Source organism: Silene latifolia, chromosome 11 (assembly GCF_048544455.1).
Source record: "Silene latifolia isolate original U9 population chromosome 11, ASM4854445v1, whole genome shotgun sequence".
Classification (NCBI taxonomy): domain Eukaryota; kingdom Viridiplantae; phylum Streptophyta; class Magnoliopsida; order Caryophyllales; family Caryophyllaceae; genus Silene; species Silene latifolia.
In genome coordinates, this window is record NC_133536.1 from 144,672,878 (window position 1) to 144,694,177 (window position 21,300).

Genomic DNA, 21,300 nt, shown 5'->3' on the forward strand with positions numbered 1-21,300 from the left:
CGGAGTAACTTATCAAAGAACCGCTACTACTCTCCTACACGACATGATGCACAAGGAGGTAGAGGTATATGTCGATGACATGATTGTCAAATCAAAAGAACAGGACGGCCACATCAGTGCCCTCCGTAAATTCTTCGCTCCTCTGCGGAAATATAACATGAGACTAAATCCTCAAAAGTGTGCATTCGGGGTCACCTCCGGAAAACTCTTGAGACATGTCGTCAGCAAAAGAGGCATTGAGATTGATCCAACCAAAATCAAATCCCTTCAACAAATGCCTCGGCCAAGGAACGAGAAGGAGATTCGGGGATTTCTCGGTCAGGTTCAACACATCAGCCGCTTCATCGCCAAGCTCACTATGATTTGTGAACCAATATTCAAAAAGTTTCGCGCCTCTGACCACACCGATTGGGACGACGACTGTCAGAAGGCCTTCGACAGGATAAAGGAAATCCTATCCAAACCTCCTGTCCTCATGCCACCTCAACCGGGGATTCCTCTATCCCTATACCTGACTGTTACCAACACAGCCATGGGAGCAATGTTAGCACAAACAGTTGGCAACGAAGAACGAGACATCTACTATATCAGCAAAAAGTTCGTTGAGTACGAGACGAGGTATACCCAACTGGAAAAGACATGCCTTGCCCTAGTATGGTCAACAAAGAAGCTGCGGCATTACATGCTCAGCTACACGGTCCACATCTACTCCAAGATGGACCCGGTTAAATACATCTTCGAAAAACCCGTACTAAACGGAAGGCTGTCTAGATGGACACTCAAGCTGTCCGAATTTTACCTCAAGTTTGTACCTCTCAAGGTTATCAAGGGAAGACCAGTTGTCGATTTCCTAGCAGACAATCCCGTCAACGAGGATCCTACGACCGACACATGGTCACTTCCTGACGAGGACATCCTTTGTGCCGACTCCGACGCATGGGACCTATACTTCGATGGTGCATCTAATCTGAGAGGCTACGGGTAGGAATCCTTCTAATATCGCCAGAGGGAGAACACGTTCCGATCTCGGTCAAGCTGGACTTTGCCGTCACCAACAATGCCGCTGAATATGAAGCATGTCTCATCGGCCTACAAGCAGCCATCACACTTGGCATCAAGAGACTGAGGGTCCACGGCGATTCCTCTCTCATCATCAATCAGGTGTCCGGATCATGGGAAATCCGATCTGACAGCTTAGCTCCCTATCGAGCAAAGATCAATCAAGAGGCCGAATTCTTCGACCAAGTCGACTACTTCCACCTGCCACGGGAGAAAAATCAATTTGCTGATGCACTGGCAAAACTCGCCGCGCTCATCAAACATACCTGACAATATGACATCAATGCCCCTATGTGTCGAGAGAAGGAGCGAGCCAGCCAGCATTTGTGCTATCATCGAGGACGAGGAAAGCCTTGACGAACATTGGTACCAAGCCATCCTCAATTACAAAACCAAAAACGAATTCCCTCCCAACTCTGATTAAAGAGGACAAAGAGCCATCCATTTACTTGCATCACAATTCGTGATAAACCAAAATCAACTCTATAAAACAACACCCCAAGGAATTCTCCTCCTTTGCATTGACCATCACAAAGCCAAAAAAGTCATGGGAGAGGTTCACGACGGAGAATGTGGCCCTCACATGAGCGCAATGATGCTTACACGGAAAATCACGCGGCTAGCTTCCTATTGGACCACCATGGAAGCCGATTGCCGTAACTACGTCAAACATTGCCACAATTGCCAAATCTTCGCCACCATCCCTTTTATACACCATGACATCACCCTGGCCTTTCTCAACCTGGGGCATTGACATCATCGGGAAAGTCAACCCGATAGGCACCAAGGGGCATTGCTTCGTCCTCGTCGCCATCGACTACTTCACCAAATGGGTGGAAGCGCAGTCATATGCAGTCTTGACCGCCAAACAGGTGGACAAGTTCATTCAAAACAACATCATTTGCCGATATGGGGTACCCCATGAAATCATCAGCGATCAAGGCTCTCACTTCCGGGCGAAAACTCAAGCTTTGTTGGACAAGTACAAAATCAAACGACATCGATCATCCCCCTACCGTCCCCAAACCAATGGAGCGGTAGAGGCAGCGAACAAAACTCTTGTCACCATTATCAAGAAAATGCAAGACAACTACCGCGATTGGCCGAGCAAACTCCCATTCGCACTCTGGGGATACCGAACCTCCATTCGAACACCGACAGGCGCCACACCCTTCTACCTAGCATACGGTATGGAGGCGGTTCAACCGGTAGAGTTAGAGGTCCCATCTCTACGCATCCTACTGGGGAGTCAAGTCCTTGAAGCAGAATGGACCCATCGAAGGTACGAACAACTCACTCTTCTAGACGAACGGCTACTCAACGCCTTGCACAACGTCCAGCTATACCAACGACGTATACAACGGGCATTCAACAAGAAGGTCAAACCCAGAAACATCCAGGAGGGCGACTTGGTCCTCAAGTCAGTACGAGCACCGCTACCCGTCGATCCGAGGGGAAAATTCAAACCTAACTGGGCCGGGCCATACCTGATCAAGGAAATACTTTCGGGGGGCGCAGTGAGACTGAGTGACCTAGATGGGGAGGACTTTACAAACCCAACCAACCTAGACCAACTCAAGAAATACTACCCTTGAACCTTAACAACCAACGACCAAGCCTAGTTTTACGACTAGCAACGACCTCGACCCTTTTCAAGTCAAGTTCCTCAACGTGTTTTGATTTGAAATTGCATGTTTTATCGAGTCTAAAGCTACGGCACCTTGCCCGTTTCAAATTTCCTTTGATCTGTCAAAGGCAATGTCCATTTGCACTAAAACAAAACAACCCCCTGAACTACGAGCATGGTTTGATTTCACCTCTTCAGGTGGATACATAGGCAGTCCCTCTTATGCATGAGGGATACAACCACAAAACCCAATTCAAATTTACAAAATGTTTCGAACTACGATCATGGTTTGATTTCACCTCTTCGGGTGAATACGTAGGCAAACCATTCTTACACAAGAAGGATACAACCATCCCCGCAATCAAAAACAACCATCCCCATACAAAAATCCCCCCATACAAAAACATCCCAAAAAAAAAGAGAAAAGGGAAAACCATTCCCTTTTTCCCACAAAAATACAAAATGAGCCTTTCTCCCTTTCCACAAAATACCACTTTTCCAAGTGCAAATGTTTAGGACGATTCAAATCGAATTGCCTTTACCAAATGGATGGAAGAAACAAGCGTTCACAATTTTCGACACGAGCAATCCTCTTATTTAATTAATAATGGGAGGGATTACAATTTCAACAATAAATAAAGCTCGACGAGTCTACAACTTGTCAAAGCTAAGGTGTCAACTAACACACCTCACATAATAAAACTAGCACAAAACACACAATAACTAGCTAGTACAACATAATAAAAACTCACAACAATAATACAACATAATAATAAAGTGGGTAATGGAGGTCTTCACTCTTCCATTCTACCCTTGCCTTTTCCCTCGGGGTACATCTTCCCCTTGTTCTTCTTGTTGGCCCGCCTAGCATGGGCTTCTTCCTCGGAACGGATCCTAAACTGATCTAAGACGGCGACGGCCTCCGGTCTAGCACAAGACCCCATATTCGACCCAAGACGAGCCAATGCACGGCCCACCATATTCTTGGGGCCGGAACTCCTCCTATTCGGTGGTCTCATCACATCGGCGGTAGCTCCATCAGCATACTCCTCAAAGAAGGCACGGTTGGCCTTGCCAACCTCTCGGTACTTCAGGTCGACAACCTCGTCCTTACGGAATTTGGACCTCTCTTCCAAGGATGGAGCACGTGACCACTTGACATAAGCGGGAGTCACCCATGTCGTGGCAACGGGGTTTGGCACCTCCCAAAGCGGCCGAGTGGCCCACCATCTTTCGAAGAACTCCACAAGCTCGGAGTTCCGGAAAACATTCTCTTGGACAAGAGTATCTTGAGCGGGCACCTTTTGTTGACGCCCCATTTGCCTCATGAGCCTTTCGGGATATATGAAGGAAACAACCTTCAGACCCACCACCATCAAAGAACGAGGACTAGAACCCGAAGCGGGCAATCCCGTGAAGGACCTCAAGTGCCACCACGGCACCACCCAACGGATATGAGGACCACCCTCCTCCGCCAATCTTGCGGCCCAATAGGCCTCGGTGGAAGCGAAACTATCCGGGTACAACTTCTTCCTCATGGTAAGGTGACGGAAGGAATAAGAAGAAGAATCGACCGGAGGCTCTACATACCTTAGCCTCTCCAATAGCCACACTTGGAGGATCCTTGGGGATCCGAAAGAGGGAGCTTCTCCACAAGAGCCTTCCTTGTCCAAAGCTTGGATAATCTCTCCAAGCACCAACCATGATGGATCTCTACCATGCTCCATTTGCTCAATCACATGGATAAGGGTCATGCTACCATGGCATCTTGGCCCCTCCTTCTTCAGGACATCAACAAAGAGGTACACATGGACAAGGCAAAATGCAAGAGCCCTTCTCCTAGCCACCTCCGAGACATTAGCATCCAATCGGTTTGAAAAGATGTTGATAAGAGCCAACATATCCACACCATGTGGAGCAAGAAGAAAGTTGATTTGGCTTGTTTACAAGCCCAACATGGAACGGAATTTCTCCTTGTAGCACAACTGAGTCGGAGGAAGCACCGGAACACAACCCGGCCACCCACCAATGGCTCCAACTTCTTCGGCAAGAGGACAAATTTCACCTTTCGGGAAAACGAAAACATGGTGTTTCGAATCCCAAAACCGAGAACATGCTTCAAGAAACGAAGGTTGCACCTTGACTTGACGAAGCACCAACAATTGACCAACTCCCATGCAAATGAGTTGATACTTTTCGGGAGGCGACAAATCCTGACACCATCGTCGCAATGCGTTCTCAAAAGCATCCATGAAATATTTTTGTGGAAGAAGAAGAGGTTTTGTAGAAATGATTTTGTGTTTCGGATGATGAAACAATGAAGCGCAAACATCCCTATTTATACAAAATGATCAGCGCATTTTTCAGAAAAAGGGGAGAGCCGGCTTCCATCGCCAGGCTGCTCGCTCCTCTTTGAGGCTTCTCCAGGATTCCCGCTGTTGACTTATCTCTTTCAACTTGTGTTTTCTCCTGACACCTCAAACCTCCCGCTAGGAAGCTCGCGCCTCTTCGGGATGATTCAGGACATTTTGTGTTTCCTCACACTCACATTTCCTTTTTTTCGCGTTTTACGAAATCCGACACGGTTTCCATTACGCAGCTTTAAACATACGGATTTTTCTTTCTTTTTAAAGGGGGGCAGGGCTAGTCGTCCCGATCCGCGATGGATCATTTCCATGTTAGTCGAAATTCCGAAAATTTTTCGCTTTTTCGCAATTTTCCGGCAAAAATCAAAATCGAAAATTGATAACACGACGTTAATTTTCCTCCAAAATTCAAGCACTCCCAAAATCGAGTCTTGACCTCAAAAATCAAAATCAAATATACACGCAAAAATCCTTTTCTAAAATTCTTTCCTGACGGTTTGAGTTTGAATTTTTCTAGTCAATTTCAATAATTTCGACGCAATTTAATTCACGACATGAGTTAACTGCTCAAATTTTCAAATCAATTCCTTTTGAATTCCGAACGTGACGATTTGTCACGGAATTTTCAAAATTTCAATTTTAACTTCAAGACATCTTGGTTAATTTTGGTTTTCAATCAAATGCTTTTAACGTGTTTACATTTATGCGTATGTGCTATCTGTTGCTTGTTTTCTACACTAACGATGCAGGAACTAGTGCGAAGCAAAAGGAGAATCAACAGCCGACAGCGCTCCTCCTCCGAAGCACAACACAAAAAGCCAAAAATCACAAAATGAGCTACAACCCAAAAACACATATATACAAACCGCCTCACGCAAAATACATCCGCATACGTTTGATACGGACAACTGACCGTACAAACAGGATCTAGTACAGACGTCTATCATACAGACACTGGCCTAAAACAAACGTCTATCATACAGACATTGGCCTAAAACAACCGTCTATCTTACAGACACTGGCCTAAAACAACCGTGTATCATACAGACACTGGCCTAAAACAACCGTCTATCATACAGACACTGGCCTAAAACAACCGTGTATCATACAGACACTTGCCTAAAACAACCGTGTATCATACAGACACTGGCCTAAAACAACCGTCTATCATACAAACACTGGCCTAAAACAGACATCTATCATATAGACACTGGCCTCAGACAACGAACTGGAGGCTATCTGCCACCTACCGAACTAACCACTCTCTATCCTCTCAAACAGAAAGGAAAGGGAGTAACACAAGAAACAAAGGAGCAACAACGGAAGTAGAGGTGATTAACATTATGGTAATACCCCGTTCCTGCTCCACGACAAAAATGAAGACAGTGTCTGGCAGACTTTAGATGATAAGGAGGCCCAGAATCATGATGCAATACACCACTCCAGTGCTGACCCCCAATCATCAGCAATCCTGTCTATGAGCCACAACGAAAAGGACAAACCAGCCACGTCAGCCGCCTCTCCTCCTCTACGGAAGCATCCTCCACCACGGCCTCAAATCCGGCAGCCTCTTCGGTCGTCTCTTCCCCTCTAGGATCATCTTCCTCCTCCAGTGCCTCAATGACGGACCCCATAGGTCCCAAACGATACCCTGTCATCAAAAGAACAAACAAAAAACGTAAGCCGAAATTTCGGCATTACGACGGCATGAAATGGATAAATCCAAACAAAAACAACAACAACCTGCAATGCAAAACAAGGGCAATCCCGCCCAAAATCCAACCAAACAAAACCATTCACAAAACAAACAAACAAAAACGACTCGCCCATCTTTTCAAGTAAAAGACGAGTCAAAACCACGAAAAACGGCATTTCAAGACCCATACAAGGTCCGCCAACAAACCAAAATACATTCCCGACACAACGGGGTATTTTTCTACGGCTCAAAAAGGCAATTCATACGCTAATTTGAGCCCAAACCGGTCAAAAATTCAAAAACGACCGCAAAAAGGCAAACGGGATTTTATCACGCCTCAAGGTGACCTAAATTACCGATAAGGTCCATTTCAAGGCAAACTGACTCAATTCAAGCCCAAACAGACGCTTATTTTGTCAGACATAAGACCGTCACAAAAGGCAAAAATCCAATTTTCCCCACGATATCTAACGAAGGTCCATAAATGGCGAATACGGGTTTTCCCAACTACAATGCAACCTAGTGGGACCCACTACCCAAGCAAATAAACTTGGCATTGGGAAATGAGACGGTTTCTCACCTCACTCGCGTTTTTCGAGCATAGGGAGCGGAAACGGGGACCAAAATGCAAACTAAAAGCACCCCTATACTCCTAAACAGGTTTCTAACCTAATACAAGCATCAATTTCACTCGAAATGAGCTCAATCAAAAACGCCCAATTTGATTCTCTAGGGTAAAATTCGCCCTAATTCAATCAAGCTAAAGATCAACAAATTTAAATGGATTCAAGAGGAAATACATACCTTGAGATGACATTGTTGATTATGGCACGAGTGGAAGCTAGCGAAGGTCCTTCAATGGCGATTTTTGCGGGTTTTTGTGTCGAAAAATGAAGAGGACGAAATAGGAATGGTATGCAGCCTGAACTCGCGTCTTGTACAAAAAAAAAGGGAAGCCCCTTTGATTCGCAAGATGGCTCGCGCCTCAATCAGGTGTCCACTTGATGTTTCAGCGAATTTCGGGCTTTAGCTCAATTTCCACATAAAAAAATTCGGATTTTCATTGACGATATTGAAAATCGTCATTCCAAAGACAAAGCAAATAGTGAAAATTTAAATTCGCTATTTTCAAAAATTTTAAGCAAACGGCAATCAAAACCGCCAATTTCAAAAATAATGGTGAAATCAAATTCACTATTTTCCTTCAATTTCAAAAATAATAGCGAAAATTCAGAAACCGCTATTTCTTCAAAGTTTAAGCGACGGCAATTAAAACCGTTATGCTCAAAATAATAGTTGGAAATTGAATTCCACTATTCTCACCACGCATGTCAACGACGTTACATAAACCGTCACTTCCATCAATAGTGAAGATTCCAAATTTACTATTTCCATCAAATGTCAACGGCGGCACATAAACCGTCACTTCAATCAATAGTGAAAATCCAAATTCACTATTTACATCAAATGTCAACGGCGGCACATAAACCGTCACTTCTGTTAAATAGTGAAAATTCCGAATTCACTACCAGCAGGGGGCTTCCTCGCGGAACCCGCTCATTCCCAAAACAGTAATAGTGAAAATCCAAATTCACTGTTTCCACGGCGGCATCATGAGTTCGCTACTTTCAAGACAAGCCCTTTTGACGCGGCTATTCTCATTCAAATTCACGGCGGCATCACGAGTTCGCTACGTTCGAACGAGCCTATTTGACGCGGCTATTCCCTTGATCCATTAATCGACTGTACCATTGGCTGGGGAGCCTTTGTCCGTAACCCTTTCAAGGACAGATCCCGAAGATGCCTCGGGTACATTTCCTTACCAATAGGTGGCGAGCCTTTGTCCACAACCCTATCAAGGACAGATCCCGAAGATGCCTCGGGTACATTTCCTTACCAGTGGCTGGCGAGCCTTTGTTCGCAACCTTTCAAGGGCAGATCCCGAAGATGCCTCGGGTACATTTCCTTGTCGTGGCTGGCGAGCCTTTGTCCGCAGCCCTTTCAAGGACAGATCCCGAAGATGCCTTGGGTACATTTCCTTACCATTGGCTGGCGAGCCTTTGTCCGCAATTCTATCAAGGACAGATCCCGAAGATGCGTCGGGTACATTTCCTTACCAGTGGCTGGCGAGCCTTTGTCCGCAACCATTCAAGGACAGATCCCGAAGATGCCTCGGGTACATTTCCTTACCATGGCTGGCGAGCCTTTGTCCGCAACCTTTCAAGAGCAGATCCCGAAGATGCCTCGGGTACATTCCCTTACCATGGTTGGCGAGCCTTTATCCGCAACCTTTCAAGGGCAGATCCCGAAGATGCCTCGGGTACATTTCCTTACCATGGCTGGCGAGCCTTTGTCCGCAAACATTCAAGGAGAGATCCCGAAGATGCCTCGGGTACATTTCCTTGTCACAGCTGGCGAGCCTTTATCCGCAAACATGCGAAGACATATCCGAAGATGCCTCAGGTATGACTCCTTCTTATGGCTGGCGAGCCTTTGTACGTAGTCTAACGGACTTTAAACGACCCGCACGGACAGTCGACAGACTCTAAACTGTTCCCAACGACAGGTCCTTGGCTCGTACCCTCGAATCGCCTTGGCGTCGCCCTTCCCGACGGCAGGTCCTTGGCCCGAATCCTTTCGCGCCGCCTCGACGTCGCTTGGGTCTCCAGGTTGTAATCTTCGATTGACCTGGGGGCTCTACTTTGACTTTCGCCCTGTCCAAGCCTCAGTCAAAGTGGGGGCTGTGTAGATACCCGGTATCTGCGGAGACTCCAACAAACACCCGATGATTATCGGACTACAACATGCTTTGGAATCGCGGCGTTTGATCGACAGTTTGTGTACAACTTTACGTCGGAAAACATAAAAACGATTTCGAAAATAAAATATTTCAAAACATTTCAAAAATACCTGGAGTGTTTAATGCACGACGACGGGGTCGCAATGACACTAACTAGAGTCAAAACCGACACCGGACCAAAAACCGACTCAAAAATTCAAATCCCGACTCCAACAACGAGTCAAACCGAGTCAACCACCAAAAACAAAACATTTCAAACCTTCTACCTTAAGTTTTCCCGGATTCATGTTGGTCAAGTACCAAACATGTGACTACAAAACCTAGGATAGAACAAATCATGATTGCGTTTCTTGTGAAAATGACAACACAACTCGAAGAACCGCGACGTGGCTCGCGCCTCTTTGAGCAGCCCAAGTGGCCACGTCGCTCAAAACTCACACAACCACTCATTCTCCTATAAATACCCCTCAAATGCCACCCATTTGAGACTTACGCGAGTGTCCGCCCCCTCTTTTTTCCCTTAAAATTCTCGACTCGACTTCTTAAGTCACAACCCGACGCGTATTTACGACCTACCGATCGTAAATATGAGCCTTACACATTGTTTGGTACCGTCATCGTGCATTAAATCACTTGACCGACCATTTCGACCACTACACCATCACTAAACATTTAAAACACTCTTTTTACTTATCAAAACGGTTTTAAACCGAGTTTTTTCCGATCAAACGAGTTGTTACACTTACGTCGGTCACTCGCCATAACCAAACATGTAAGTATGAGAGTGTAAAAATCCTCTTTTATTATGTTTTCATTTGTTTCATGACAATAACATGCTAAAACGTGCATAACATGAACCAAAACATGGAATAAACGAGCCAAAACTGATTTTTGGTCTGACGCAGAAGCCCCTTAGGTCGCCGGTTTACCCGCGCCTAAATGGGGTGTTCAGACCAGAGATCAACCGTGTTTGTTCTCGTCATTTCCCTTTAATCCACCTTCATATTTGTAATCGGTTTTCACCATTTCAAGTATTTCGAACCCTTTTTATTTTATTTCACTTGTTTTAACCATAAATCATTTTTCACCCTTGGTTCCTCTTACCATGATGGTTAAATCCGTGTTTCGGTGATAATATTTGGTTAATGACATTTAAAAGGTATTTTAAAGCCTTTTATTTCATTTCTTTACATTTTCAAACAAACATATTAGTCACCAACCCAAAGTCATCCTTGGTTATACATACCATGCCGGATTTTAACCCGGGTACGATGATGAGTATCGACTAATAACATTCAAATAGACTTAAAACAATTAGTCCATAATCACTTTCAAAACTATTCATGTCAAGTTTGTCAAATCGAACCCGACACCGAATATTATCAAAATAATGATGATTATTCGAGTCTAGTTCTTCAAATCAACAAATGCGGTCTAAACGACCCCTTCAAATCAAACCGGGTTCAAATACCCATTTTCAACACGTTTTATAACGTTTTCTAAAAGGTCAGAACACGGCACATAAACCGTGGGCTAACCCGCGCCTTAACAGGCTCTCCATTTCTCATTTTCAAAACCAGAGGGAGGCCCCTTACACCGCCGGCACTAGTAGAAAAAACCCCTATCACGACGCGGTTATCGTGGCGGTTCTAACAGAAATGACGCGAAAAACCCAATAAATTGGCAGGAACACAATTTTTATGTATATAGGAGGTCTATTGTGGCGGTTTAAGTAAGAACCGACGTGGTAATTTAAATTTTTTATGGCGGTTTTTAATATGAAACGCCACTATAAGTCCTTTGTGGCAGTTGTATTTATAACCGCCGTTATTAATGATGTTAAAAGTAACAATGAGTAACAAAGTTTTTTAATAAAAAACCGCCACCTTACGTGTTTGTGGCGGTTGTAAATTGTAATTACAAGGACATTAAAAATAATCAAAAACCCTTTGATTTACGTAATTAATAATCACATTCCTTCTTCATCTTCCTAAACCATAAGCGCATAACGCATCAAACATCCACACTCCCTCCAATCCTCCATCATCATTACCGACGGCAACCACAGTCAACTCCTTCTAATCACCAACGCCGACCACCAATCTTATCACTCACCACCCCAAAGCAAATCCCCCAAATTAATTTGGGGATTTAGGGTTTTCCGAGGATTGCCTCGCCAGTCGCTTTCTTCTTCTACTTTCGGCTAAAGCACGAACAACACCCCTAAACTATATATCCTAACCAATCGTCGATAATTCAATTGCACAGAATTACAGTTCGATATATAAGAAAAATGGGGCGAATTTCGATCGATTATTGAGGGACTTTCTGGGATTCAATAGTCAATAATTTCTGCTCAATATTACATATTACCCATTTCATTTTAGGGATTTTCTATGGCTTTTCTATTACTTGCAAAAATCAATTGGTAAGGGCATTATATGAATTCTATGTTTTTTGGTCTATTTGCTGCCAACATCTGGCTTTACGAATTATAATATCACACTGGCCCTTTTTTATCAATTAATTGGGGTAATATTTAAGTTTTCAATCTTTTGATGTGCTTTTGTAGAATTGGAGAATATCGGATCAATTTGGTTGATTGCAGTCCATCTTGTGAAATGAGGTTCATTCATATTATTTGGCCTATTTCAGTTGATTGTAGTCCATCCCTCCAGACAGCTTAACTCCATCTCTAGTTTTGAGTACTATAAATACACGTTCAATTTCTTTCAGATACATCTAGGTTTATGAGTTTGATTACTCACTTCCTGTTTTGACATATCTGTTTTTGAATGTCAGGGTTTCTCATCTGCTGATAAAGAACCACTCACGCCCTCTTTTCGTCGAATTAGTGGGTCATGTTCCATCTGCCCTTGAACTTGCCATCAACAACATTGAAGGTATGCCTTTGTCGATAAATAAATTATAGTACATCTCCTCTATTTCGGTTTGCACAACAGGCTTACAGTTTTGCTAGTATGCCGTTATTTGATTGTTGTAGTTTGGTTGTTTTTCACGTTTTGCATTATAGTTTCAATTTGCTAGTTGCTAACTTTATTCCTTTTTTTTATTTGGCTTTTGCATTTATGATTTGATAAGGTAATTTTTTTCTTTCTGGACTACGTTATGGCCTAACACGGAGTACCTGAAACGTTCTGGTGTGCAGAATTGAATCATGTGCAAATGAATTACTCTTAACTACTTATTAATCATGATTGTGAGTGGTGGATATAAGTTATTTTACGATGATTCTGATAGCAGTGGGTTCGTCGAAAAGTTAGAGAGTTCTATTAAATTTTTTAGTTGCCATGGTAATATGAGAGACATAGTCAAATACAACCATGAAAAACTGTGAAGCCATGTGAGATAATTTTGACACAGAAAAGAAATAAGATGAGGAAAAAGGGTTAAATTGTGGCATCAAGAGTGTTATAATTATCACAAATTATAGAGTAAGACGGTCTAATACTGTTTGGGGGTTGGATAATTTTCTTATAAAAATGAACCGTATCACACTATAAGACCGTATCACAATTAAGAATCTCACAGTATAAGACCGTCTCACGATGACTTAGTTTACTTATCTCACACACGAGATTAGGTGTTCCAATTTCATCTCCATCGTTTTTGTTTCAAGATCCGCCAATGGTACTTTCTCTTGTCTATTTTGACTTGTGTCTTTGCGTGTGTGAGTTGGCTCATATGTCAGCATTGTTCTTCTTGCCTACAGTATTTATCCATGTTTGTTTGCATTATAAAGTCCATAATGTTGAATTGGGTGTCTGACCGAAGATTCTATTTTGAATTCTATTTTGAATGCTTAGTTGCTTTCCTCTGGTGTTATTAAATAGGTAATCAATTATTTGAGGATTCAGATTAGCAACACTATACAATGTTTGTTAAATGTGGAGCTCCAACATGCAAGATAAGTGAAGTTAAAAGCTTCAAACATATACCTCCAGGTTTTACTTTTGAGTGCAACTACCACTTCTTCTATCTTAAAAAAGTTATTCATGGTTATGTTTTCATTATCGATTAAGTTTAACGCTGATTTAATGTTATAAGGAAATTGGATGTTTACTTTAATAGGTATGGTTGAGCATAGTCAAGTATATAGCCAATATACGATGTCCACAGGAGGCTGTATCTCCATTTTCGAGAAGATGCAAAATTGACTCTTGCGACAAGGGTCTGATATGTAGATTGCTTTGTGAGGTTAATGAAGGATTAGGCACGGGAGAGGCAGAACAAACTAAGGTATAACTTTGGTTTGACCTGTAAAATATAAAAGTTTGTCTTTTATCTCTTTGTGTGCTGTCTTTTACCTTTGTTTGCGGTGTTCAAGAATGTTCAGTAGGATGAGCTGTATGGATTAGAAATAGCTTACAAATCACAAGTCAAAGTGAAGGCGGTGGGCAAGCATGTTAGGGTGTTGTTGTTTGGCCTGATTTATCCTATTAAAGCTAGCCAGATATTTTTTAGTGATTGTTTTTAATATTATCATGAATTGGGGATTTACTATGGTTCGCTTTCAGATATCCAGTTCCTGTGTCACTGCTGCTGTTTTGGTTGTGATCTTTCTAGCTTATGCTCCTGATCTGGCTTTGGAGTTGTCGAAAGGTAAATATGCTCACTTACTCTAGTCAATTTGTAAGCTGCTTCTACCGTCTTTTGCCTCCCTGCCACTGTTCTAATATTTTCTTCTGTGGCTGATTTATTTGTGTATGATTTAGATAGCACTCTTTTGTACATACTTCATCTTCTGCAGCTTAGTTTACAGGGCAACATAAATGATGTTACACTGAGTTTCCCATTGCCATTGCTGACAGTTATACTTCTCTTTTTGCTTCTCTCAGACTTCCCAGGTTTACATAATGCCATCTAATTACTTCAAAAAAATTTCTTTTTATTTATGCTCATTTTTATTTGATGCGTTAGCTAACCAACACTTCGGTGGTTCATTTGGAATGCTTTAGTGATGCTGCTCGAAAGTTTCAAGAATCTGGTTATTATCTTTTGAATCATTAAGCTTTCATCTTTGATTTCATGTACTCCCTTTGCCCCAATCATTTGTTTTGCTACGATTAAAAAATAAATAAATGAGACAATTACTACTGTGTACACCATAGATGACCTTGACAATTGCTATGCTTCTTTCTTGTAATTTAATTTTGTTTCTTCATGCATATGTACTACTGTGTACACCATAGATGACCTTGACAATTACTCCCTTTGTCCCGGTCATTTGTTATCTATTTTTATTTTTGGGTGTATCAGTGAATTGTTATCTATTTCTACTTTTTGTAAGTTTTATATGTAAAATCAAGTGGATCAAATAATAATATTATTGTTACTTTGTTAGACATCCAATTGCATTTTCTTGGTCTTTTTGCTAATACAATAGATAACAAATGATCGAAACGGAGGGAGTACAATGAATGACTTCTAGGTTATGTACATTGTTTTAAAAAAAATTACTACTATGTACAGGTGTGAAGTACTACTACTGTAGCAGTCGTAGTACCTTGCATATGTTATAGTAGGTGCTATGAAAGTTACAACTCACTTCAATGTTTAGTATTTTTTAATTGATATTAAAAATTGCAAGGCTGAAAACCGGCTCCTTCCTGGTATAATATACATTTTGGTTTCTTACATTACAAAAGAACACTTTGTACATATATATACTACAGTACATGAGAAGATAGGTCACTGTCGGTAGTTATCTATAGTTATCTAGGAGTATTATAGAGTACCTGAGAAGGGAAGTTATTCATAGTTTTCTAAATGAAATTCATTGTGGCTTGATAAGTCTAATCTTGTAAAGAAGGCAATTAAGATAGGTTTTGTTGAAATGGCAGCCAAGTGAGTAGATGGTAGGATGGTTGTGGCCTTGGTGTAGAATCTTGAGCGTCTTTGTAACGGCGAAGCGATCATTGCTTGATTGACATGAAGATCGCTACTATGTATACGAAACAAAGAAATGGAGGTATGTTGATTTTAATAATGTTTAGGTTGTTTTTCTAACTATTGGTTTGCTAAATGTATACTCTGTATATGTTGATTTTAATAATGTTTAGGTTGTTTTCTAATTATTGGTTTGATAAATGTATTATTGCAGATTCAACAATGTTAATTGACGAGATGAAAGATGTTAAAGAGGTGTGGGCTATTATATGTTTAGAGAACGTGAAATGCTGATTAGTTTATTAATTAAGACGTGTATGTGATTATTTATACACTTGGATTTATAATTTTGAACATCGACATTATTGTTCGGATGATATGAAAGTTCGTTGATTGACATTGTTTTGTATGTATTGTTTGTTTATTTTGCTATTTGGCTCGTCAAAGCTATAGGACATTGCTACCGAAATTTCGATATCAAATAATTTTTTTTTAAAAAAATTTCTATCTAGGGTGGCGGTTGTTAAGTATGAAGCACCACTATTAGTTCACCTTTAATGGCGGTTCTTCACCCACAACCGACATTATAATTACCTTTAGTGGCGGTTCTTTAACAACAACCGACGTTATACTAACCTTTCGCGATGGTTCTGTATCTACAACCGATGTTAAGAGAACATGTAGTGGTGCAATGATATTATTGAAATACCTATGGTGGCGGTTTTCAAACAATAACCACCACTATAGATAAGTTAAAGTGGCGGTTCTTGTCTAACAACTGTCGTTTTATATAAGTCTATAATGGCGGTTTTGTTTAATAACCGCCACCGTAGGCGAGCTATAGTGGCGGTTGTACAACCGCCGCAAAAGTATATACGACCCCGTGATAAACGACGCACCCAAAACCTTTAAAAACCGCCATAAAAGGTCATTTTTAACCGCAACCGTAGGGGTTTTTTCTACTAGTGCGGCTGGCTCGCGCCTCATATAGCCGTCTGGTACAGGGCCTGTTCCTTTCCAGCATTAGTCTAGGACGATCCCGACTCCGGTTAACCCGGATATAGGACGGATCAGATGACTATTCGATTATTCAAAATTATATTTGCAAAATGCCTTACTAAGACAAATGGATCATGTTATGCACCCTAAACCTAATACGGTAAATGGATGTTTAATTTCCGTCTTGCATGCAAATCAATCATTAATCCAACTCGACATCTTATACTTGATACTTGGATTAAATCAACCGACTTAGAAAGCTCTCACATGTTAGGTTTAAATTATTGGATGCGCATTCATGCATTTAAACCGTTTTATCAACTTTTGCATTCAACCAACCAAGATCGATCAGTAGAGGCCGCTAACGCGGGCGGGATTGGGTGTTTGATTAAAGGGCTTCCCAATACGTACCTTCACCTCTTACTCAAAAACTTTGAATAGTGGACGACCTTATCCAGGGCGTACGAGAGTCATTCTAGAGATAGGATGCTAAAGAGGGACGATTTCCTGATCTTTAGTACCTATGTCAAACGCTGCTTTGTGCTTCGATTTGACCGAGGTATAAAGTGGATTTCGAACGGGTTCCAGGCATCCCACAAATGCTTGGTGGCGACTCCGAACATCTCTAATCGTTTCGAGACCTTTACCGAGACGAAATCGACCGATCTAAAGCGATCCGGTCGAAAGCATTTTTACACCGCCGAGCGTGGCTTTCAAAAAGACCGATGTATGTCCACAGATCGAAGTGGGCTTGCAGGTGGGCCATGTCCACACAAGCAAAGATGGTCATGAAGTCTGAAGAAGAATATATGTCCAAAAAGTATGTATTTTTCTATTTGGCAAACAATGATATTTAATGTAACAGTGTTACAGTAACACGTTTACTGTATAATTGTTACTGTAACGTTAATACTTTGAATTTCGTACTGCTATTTGTTTACATAAACATTGTCACTCTCTTTAAGCAGTGGTGCTAATGTTGACTTGTTCGTGACAGGCCGGATAAATACGCAAATAAATGCAAGGCCCAGTCATTGGTCGATGTTATTAGCAAGTTTTCTGCACAACAAAGGAGTACCATTAGAGAAAATGGCTTTGGAGGACTACTGAACATGAAGATAACAGTAGTTCCTTCTGGGCTAACAAACCTGCTTGTCGAGGCATTTGATCATAACAGTTTCAAGGTCAAAGTGTCTGATATAGACGAGTTTGTGCTGTCAAACTTTGATGTGCATGACATGTTTTTACTGCCGATGGATGGTAATGATGTAGAGCTGACCGCGACTGGTCGCGCATCAGAGGATGAGGATACTATGTTAAAACAGAAATGGAGAAGGAAGTTCAACATCTCGGGTAGTCAGAACATAAACCTGAATCTGGTGTCAGATTGGTTTAAGAATAATAAGGGTGCGTGTGGAGATCAGTTCAAGCAAGTGTTTGTTCTCTGTGCACTGTCCACATTTTTAGCGCCGACGGCAAAATATTCAGTTGATTAATTTCAAGCTTTTGAAGGCGGTGGACGATGTGAATAAAATCAAACATTATAATTGGTCAAAGTATGTCTTTGAAAAGATGGTTGAAGGTATCAAGGGGTTGAAGACGGGAGCCATGAAGTGTCTCTGTGGGTGTATTGTAGTGCTCATTTTGGGATACATTCATCGATTTGAATTCAACAAGGAGGTACAACCTTCTGAGTTACCTCTGATCAAACATTGATCAGATAATAAACTATCCAAGAGAGTCAAGGATGGAGGCAAAGCTATGTTATCTAGGGGGTGGTGAGATGACAGAAACAGACTACCCTATTTGTCAAAGCATTGGAGTGCCCTTTGAAGTTAAAATAGCTTTTTTTTTTCAACTGTCAAACAGTCTTTGTTACTATAACAATGTTACTCAGCTATATTAGAGTAACAATGTTACTGTAACAGCTTTACTGTAACGTTTTTAACTTTTTTTATATGTTTCCGTAAAATGGTATATGCAGAAGTTGATGAGTCTGAGGATAAGGAGGTTGTTTGTCATAAGGATGGTAAGGGGAGGGATTTCATATTGATGGAGAAGCTTGCTGGCATTAAAACAGATGCCTAGTTGAAGGAAAAAGTTGTTGATGTGAGTTGTTTTTTATAAATTTAATTCTCTGCAATTGTTACCGATGTTGAATCTGATATCTAATTTATTTCTTTTTGTGTTGTTTATTTACTTTGGGAACACACCTGATGTTGTTGCAGCTTAAGAGGGATTCAGACCTAGTTCACCCTTCCATTCTTCACCGATTGGAAGTTTTCGGATCGAAGAAGAAAGTAAAATGACCCCTTAAGCCTGATTACCGTAGATATACGAAAGACATGGTGTGAAAGGCTGAATCGCTGAAGAGAATGGCAAATGACTTCCCATCATTTAAGAGCTCAAAATTGAGTAAAAAAAATGAAACCGTGCCCAACAGAGAAAACTCAAAGGACAACTGATCTGGAGAAATCAGAATACGTTGTAAAGGATGTTTTGAAGGAGTTAAGTGAGGAATATGATCAAGAGGATGATGAAGATGATGAGGAGGAGGCTGACAAGGAGACCGATGATGAGGACGGGGATGATGATGACAACGATGAAGAGGGTGGCAGTGAAAAAGAGAGGTATCGGGAGGGTGCCATTGAAAAAGATGACGATAAAGAAAATTCAGATGAAGAGGGGGTCAATGAAAAGGATGAAGAGGAGGATATTAAAGATGATGAAGACTAGAACAAAGATGAAATTGACGAAGATGATGAAGAGCAATCTGGTGAAGCTGATATAGTAACATTGTTATTGTTCTAATTATATCTTGTAGTTCTAGTTTAACGAGACCGGTGTTACGGTAACATATTTTTAACAGATATCAGAATGAAACAATTAAGAAGTTTTTATTTTTAAAAAAAAAAAATTAGTAACTTTTTAATTTCTAATGCATACGAAAAGGATGATACAGATGAAGATGCATCTGGTGAAGGTAGTAGAATAACACTGTTACAGAACCAGTGTCACTATAACCTAATTTTTAACAAAAACATCACAGTAAAACTATTCTGCCTTTTTGTTTTCCCTTAATACAAATTTAGTAATAGTCAATTACTTGTTATACAGATGAGAAGGATGTTGATGAAGATGCATCAGAACAAGGTGATGAAAGCCCAACCAGTGAGGCGGTTGATAAAGGATTTGCTGAAGATAATAGAGTAATATTGTTACTGTAGTTATATTACTTGACCAAACAGAGTTAGAGCACATTTTTTACAGTAACATTGTTTTAACAGAAACAACAGAGTGAAGCTAATATGCAATTTTCTTTTCAGAATTTATTTAATTAATATTCAATTAATTGTGACACGGATGACAATGAAGAGACCGATAATGATGAATTAGGCAAGGGTGATGACAACCTAATAAGTGAGGTAGATGATAAAGGATCTGCTGAAGGTAATAGAGTAATATTGTTTCTCTAATGGTATTACTGAAGAAACAGAGTTACAACACATTTCTTACTGTAATATAGTTTTAAGAGAAACATCAAAGTAAAACTATTGTAATATATATTAAATTACTTGTGACACAGATGAAAATCAAAATGATGATGATGATGAATCAAGGCAGGATGATGACAAACCAACCAGTGAGGCAGGTGAAGATTGATCGGGTGAAGGTAATAGAGTAACAATGTAACTGTACTATTTTTTTTTTTTTTTGTAGAAATCAGCTTCTCATTAGAAAAAGAGAATTTCATACAAAGTAGAACCACTAGAAAAGCAAAGTGACCATTCTAACTAGTCATATGCTCTAGTACCTCCTCTAATATACTACTATTAATATTAGCATACAATCGAATAGAAACATAATATTTAATTTGATAGACAACTTGCTCAATAGTGCGAGAAACCCCTCTAAAGATGCGCCAATTCCTTTCCTGCCATAGAAAGTAAACCGTGGCAGCCAAACTACACCTAGCTCGCTTTTTCCGCCAACCTTTTTGGAGCTCCTGATGCAAACACAAAGGTCTCCTCGTGACCCCAAGCCAGAGCAGAATAGTTTGATACACGGCCCTTGAAAAGGAACAAGAGAAGAACAAGTGTGGATGGTCCTCAGCAGCAGCCAGACATAGGTAGCATCTATTGACAAGATGCAACCCTCTTCTATTCAAATTATCAGTAGTGGCCAGCCCCTTTTGCACTGCCATTCTCACAAGCATAGCATGCCTAGGCATAACCACACCATCCAAAGTAGGTTTAGCCCATTGGAGATTAGAGTGTCTCCCATGGAAAACCGCATATACCTGATACAAATGCAACTTACCAGTCTTACTCCATTCCTGCAGTGAAGCGTGAGCAGCTGCAATTGAACCAGTCTGTCCAACAAATTCATCTCGTGCAGCAAAGATAGCTTTCCAAACCGTGGAAGTGGACTGTGATGGCATCACACTCCAACAGTCCAAACCCTGTAGATGATAGTGTTGACACCACTGCACCCAGATGGAAGGGGATGCAGTAGAAATCCTCCAAAACATTCTCAGCAACAACGTTTTGTTCCAGCTCAGAATTTCTCTAATATCAAACCCTCCTTGTGCCCTGCTCCTATAAACTTTTTGCCACGCAAAGAACACCAGTTTATGTGCTCCCTGGTATCCCCATAGAAATCTTCTACACATTTTGTCTATCTCGTGGATGACCCCCTTAGGCAGCAAAAAACTTGCACACCAAAAGCTCTCAATACCAAATACAACAGTGTTGATGAGCTGAATCTTCCCAGCATAGGAAAGATTACAATTAGCCCAATGATTAATCTTGGCCTTTATTTTTTCAAGTAAAGAGAAATACAT

The 21,300-nt window shown here is 41.2% G+C and overlaps 1 protein-coding gene and 1 long non-coding RNA gene across 4 annotated transcripts; one reads left to right on the forward strand and one right to left on the reverse strand.

Annotated features, from left to right (window-relative positions):
* Positions 1-11,481: 11,481 nt before the first annotated feature.
* LOC141611942 (uncharacterized) lies at positions 11,482-15,848 on the forward strand. 3 transcript variants are annotated; one of them, XR_012528922.1, is made up of 7 exons: positions 11,482-11,976; positions 12,121-12,174; positions 12,351-12,451; positions 13,403-13,513; positions 13,641-13,808; positions 14,087-15,540; positions 15,673-15,848. It is a non-coding gene; the product is annotated as an uncharacterized LOC141611942 (long non-coding RNA). The 3 variants fall into 3 exon arrangements; XR_012528921.1 differs by having other exon boundaries at positions 11,494-12,174; positions 14,087-14,171; positions 15,413-15,540; XR_012528920.1 differs by having other exon boundaries at positions 11,482-12,174.
* Positions 15,849-20,247: 4,399 nt separating this feature from the next.
* Positions 20,248-21,300, reverse strand: LOC141614109 (uncharacterized). Its single transcript, XM_074432863.1, has one exon. The coding sequence runs from the start codon at positions 21,298-21,300 to the stop codon at positions 20,248-20,250; it is 1,053 nt and encodes a 350-aa protein (XP_074288964.1).

What these genes read in the sequence shown, in the direction of transcription:
- LOC141614109 (XM_074432863.1), bottom strand. Translation starts at nt 21,300, where the DNA reads ATGTATTTCTCTTTACTTGAAAAAATAAAGGCCAAGATTAATCATTGG.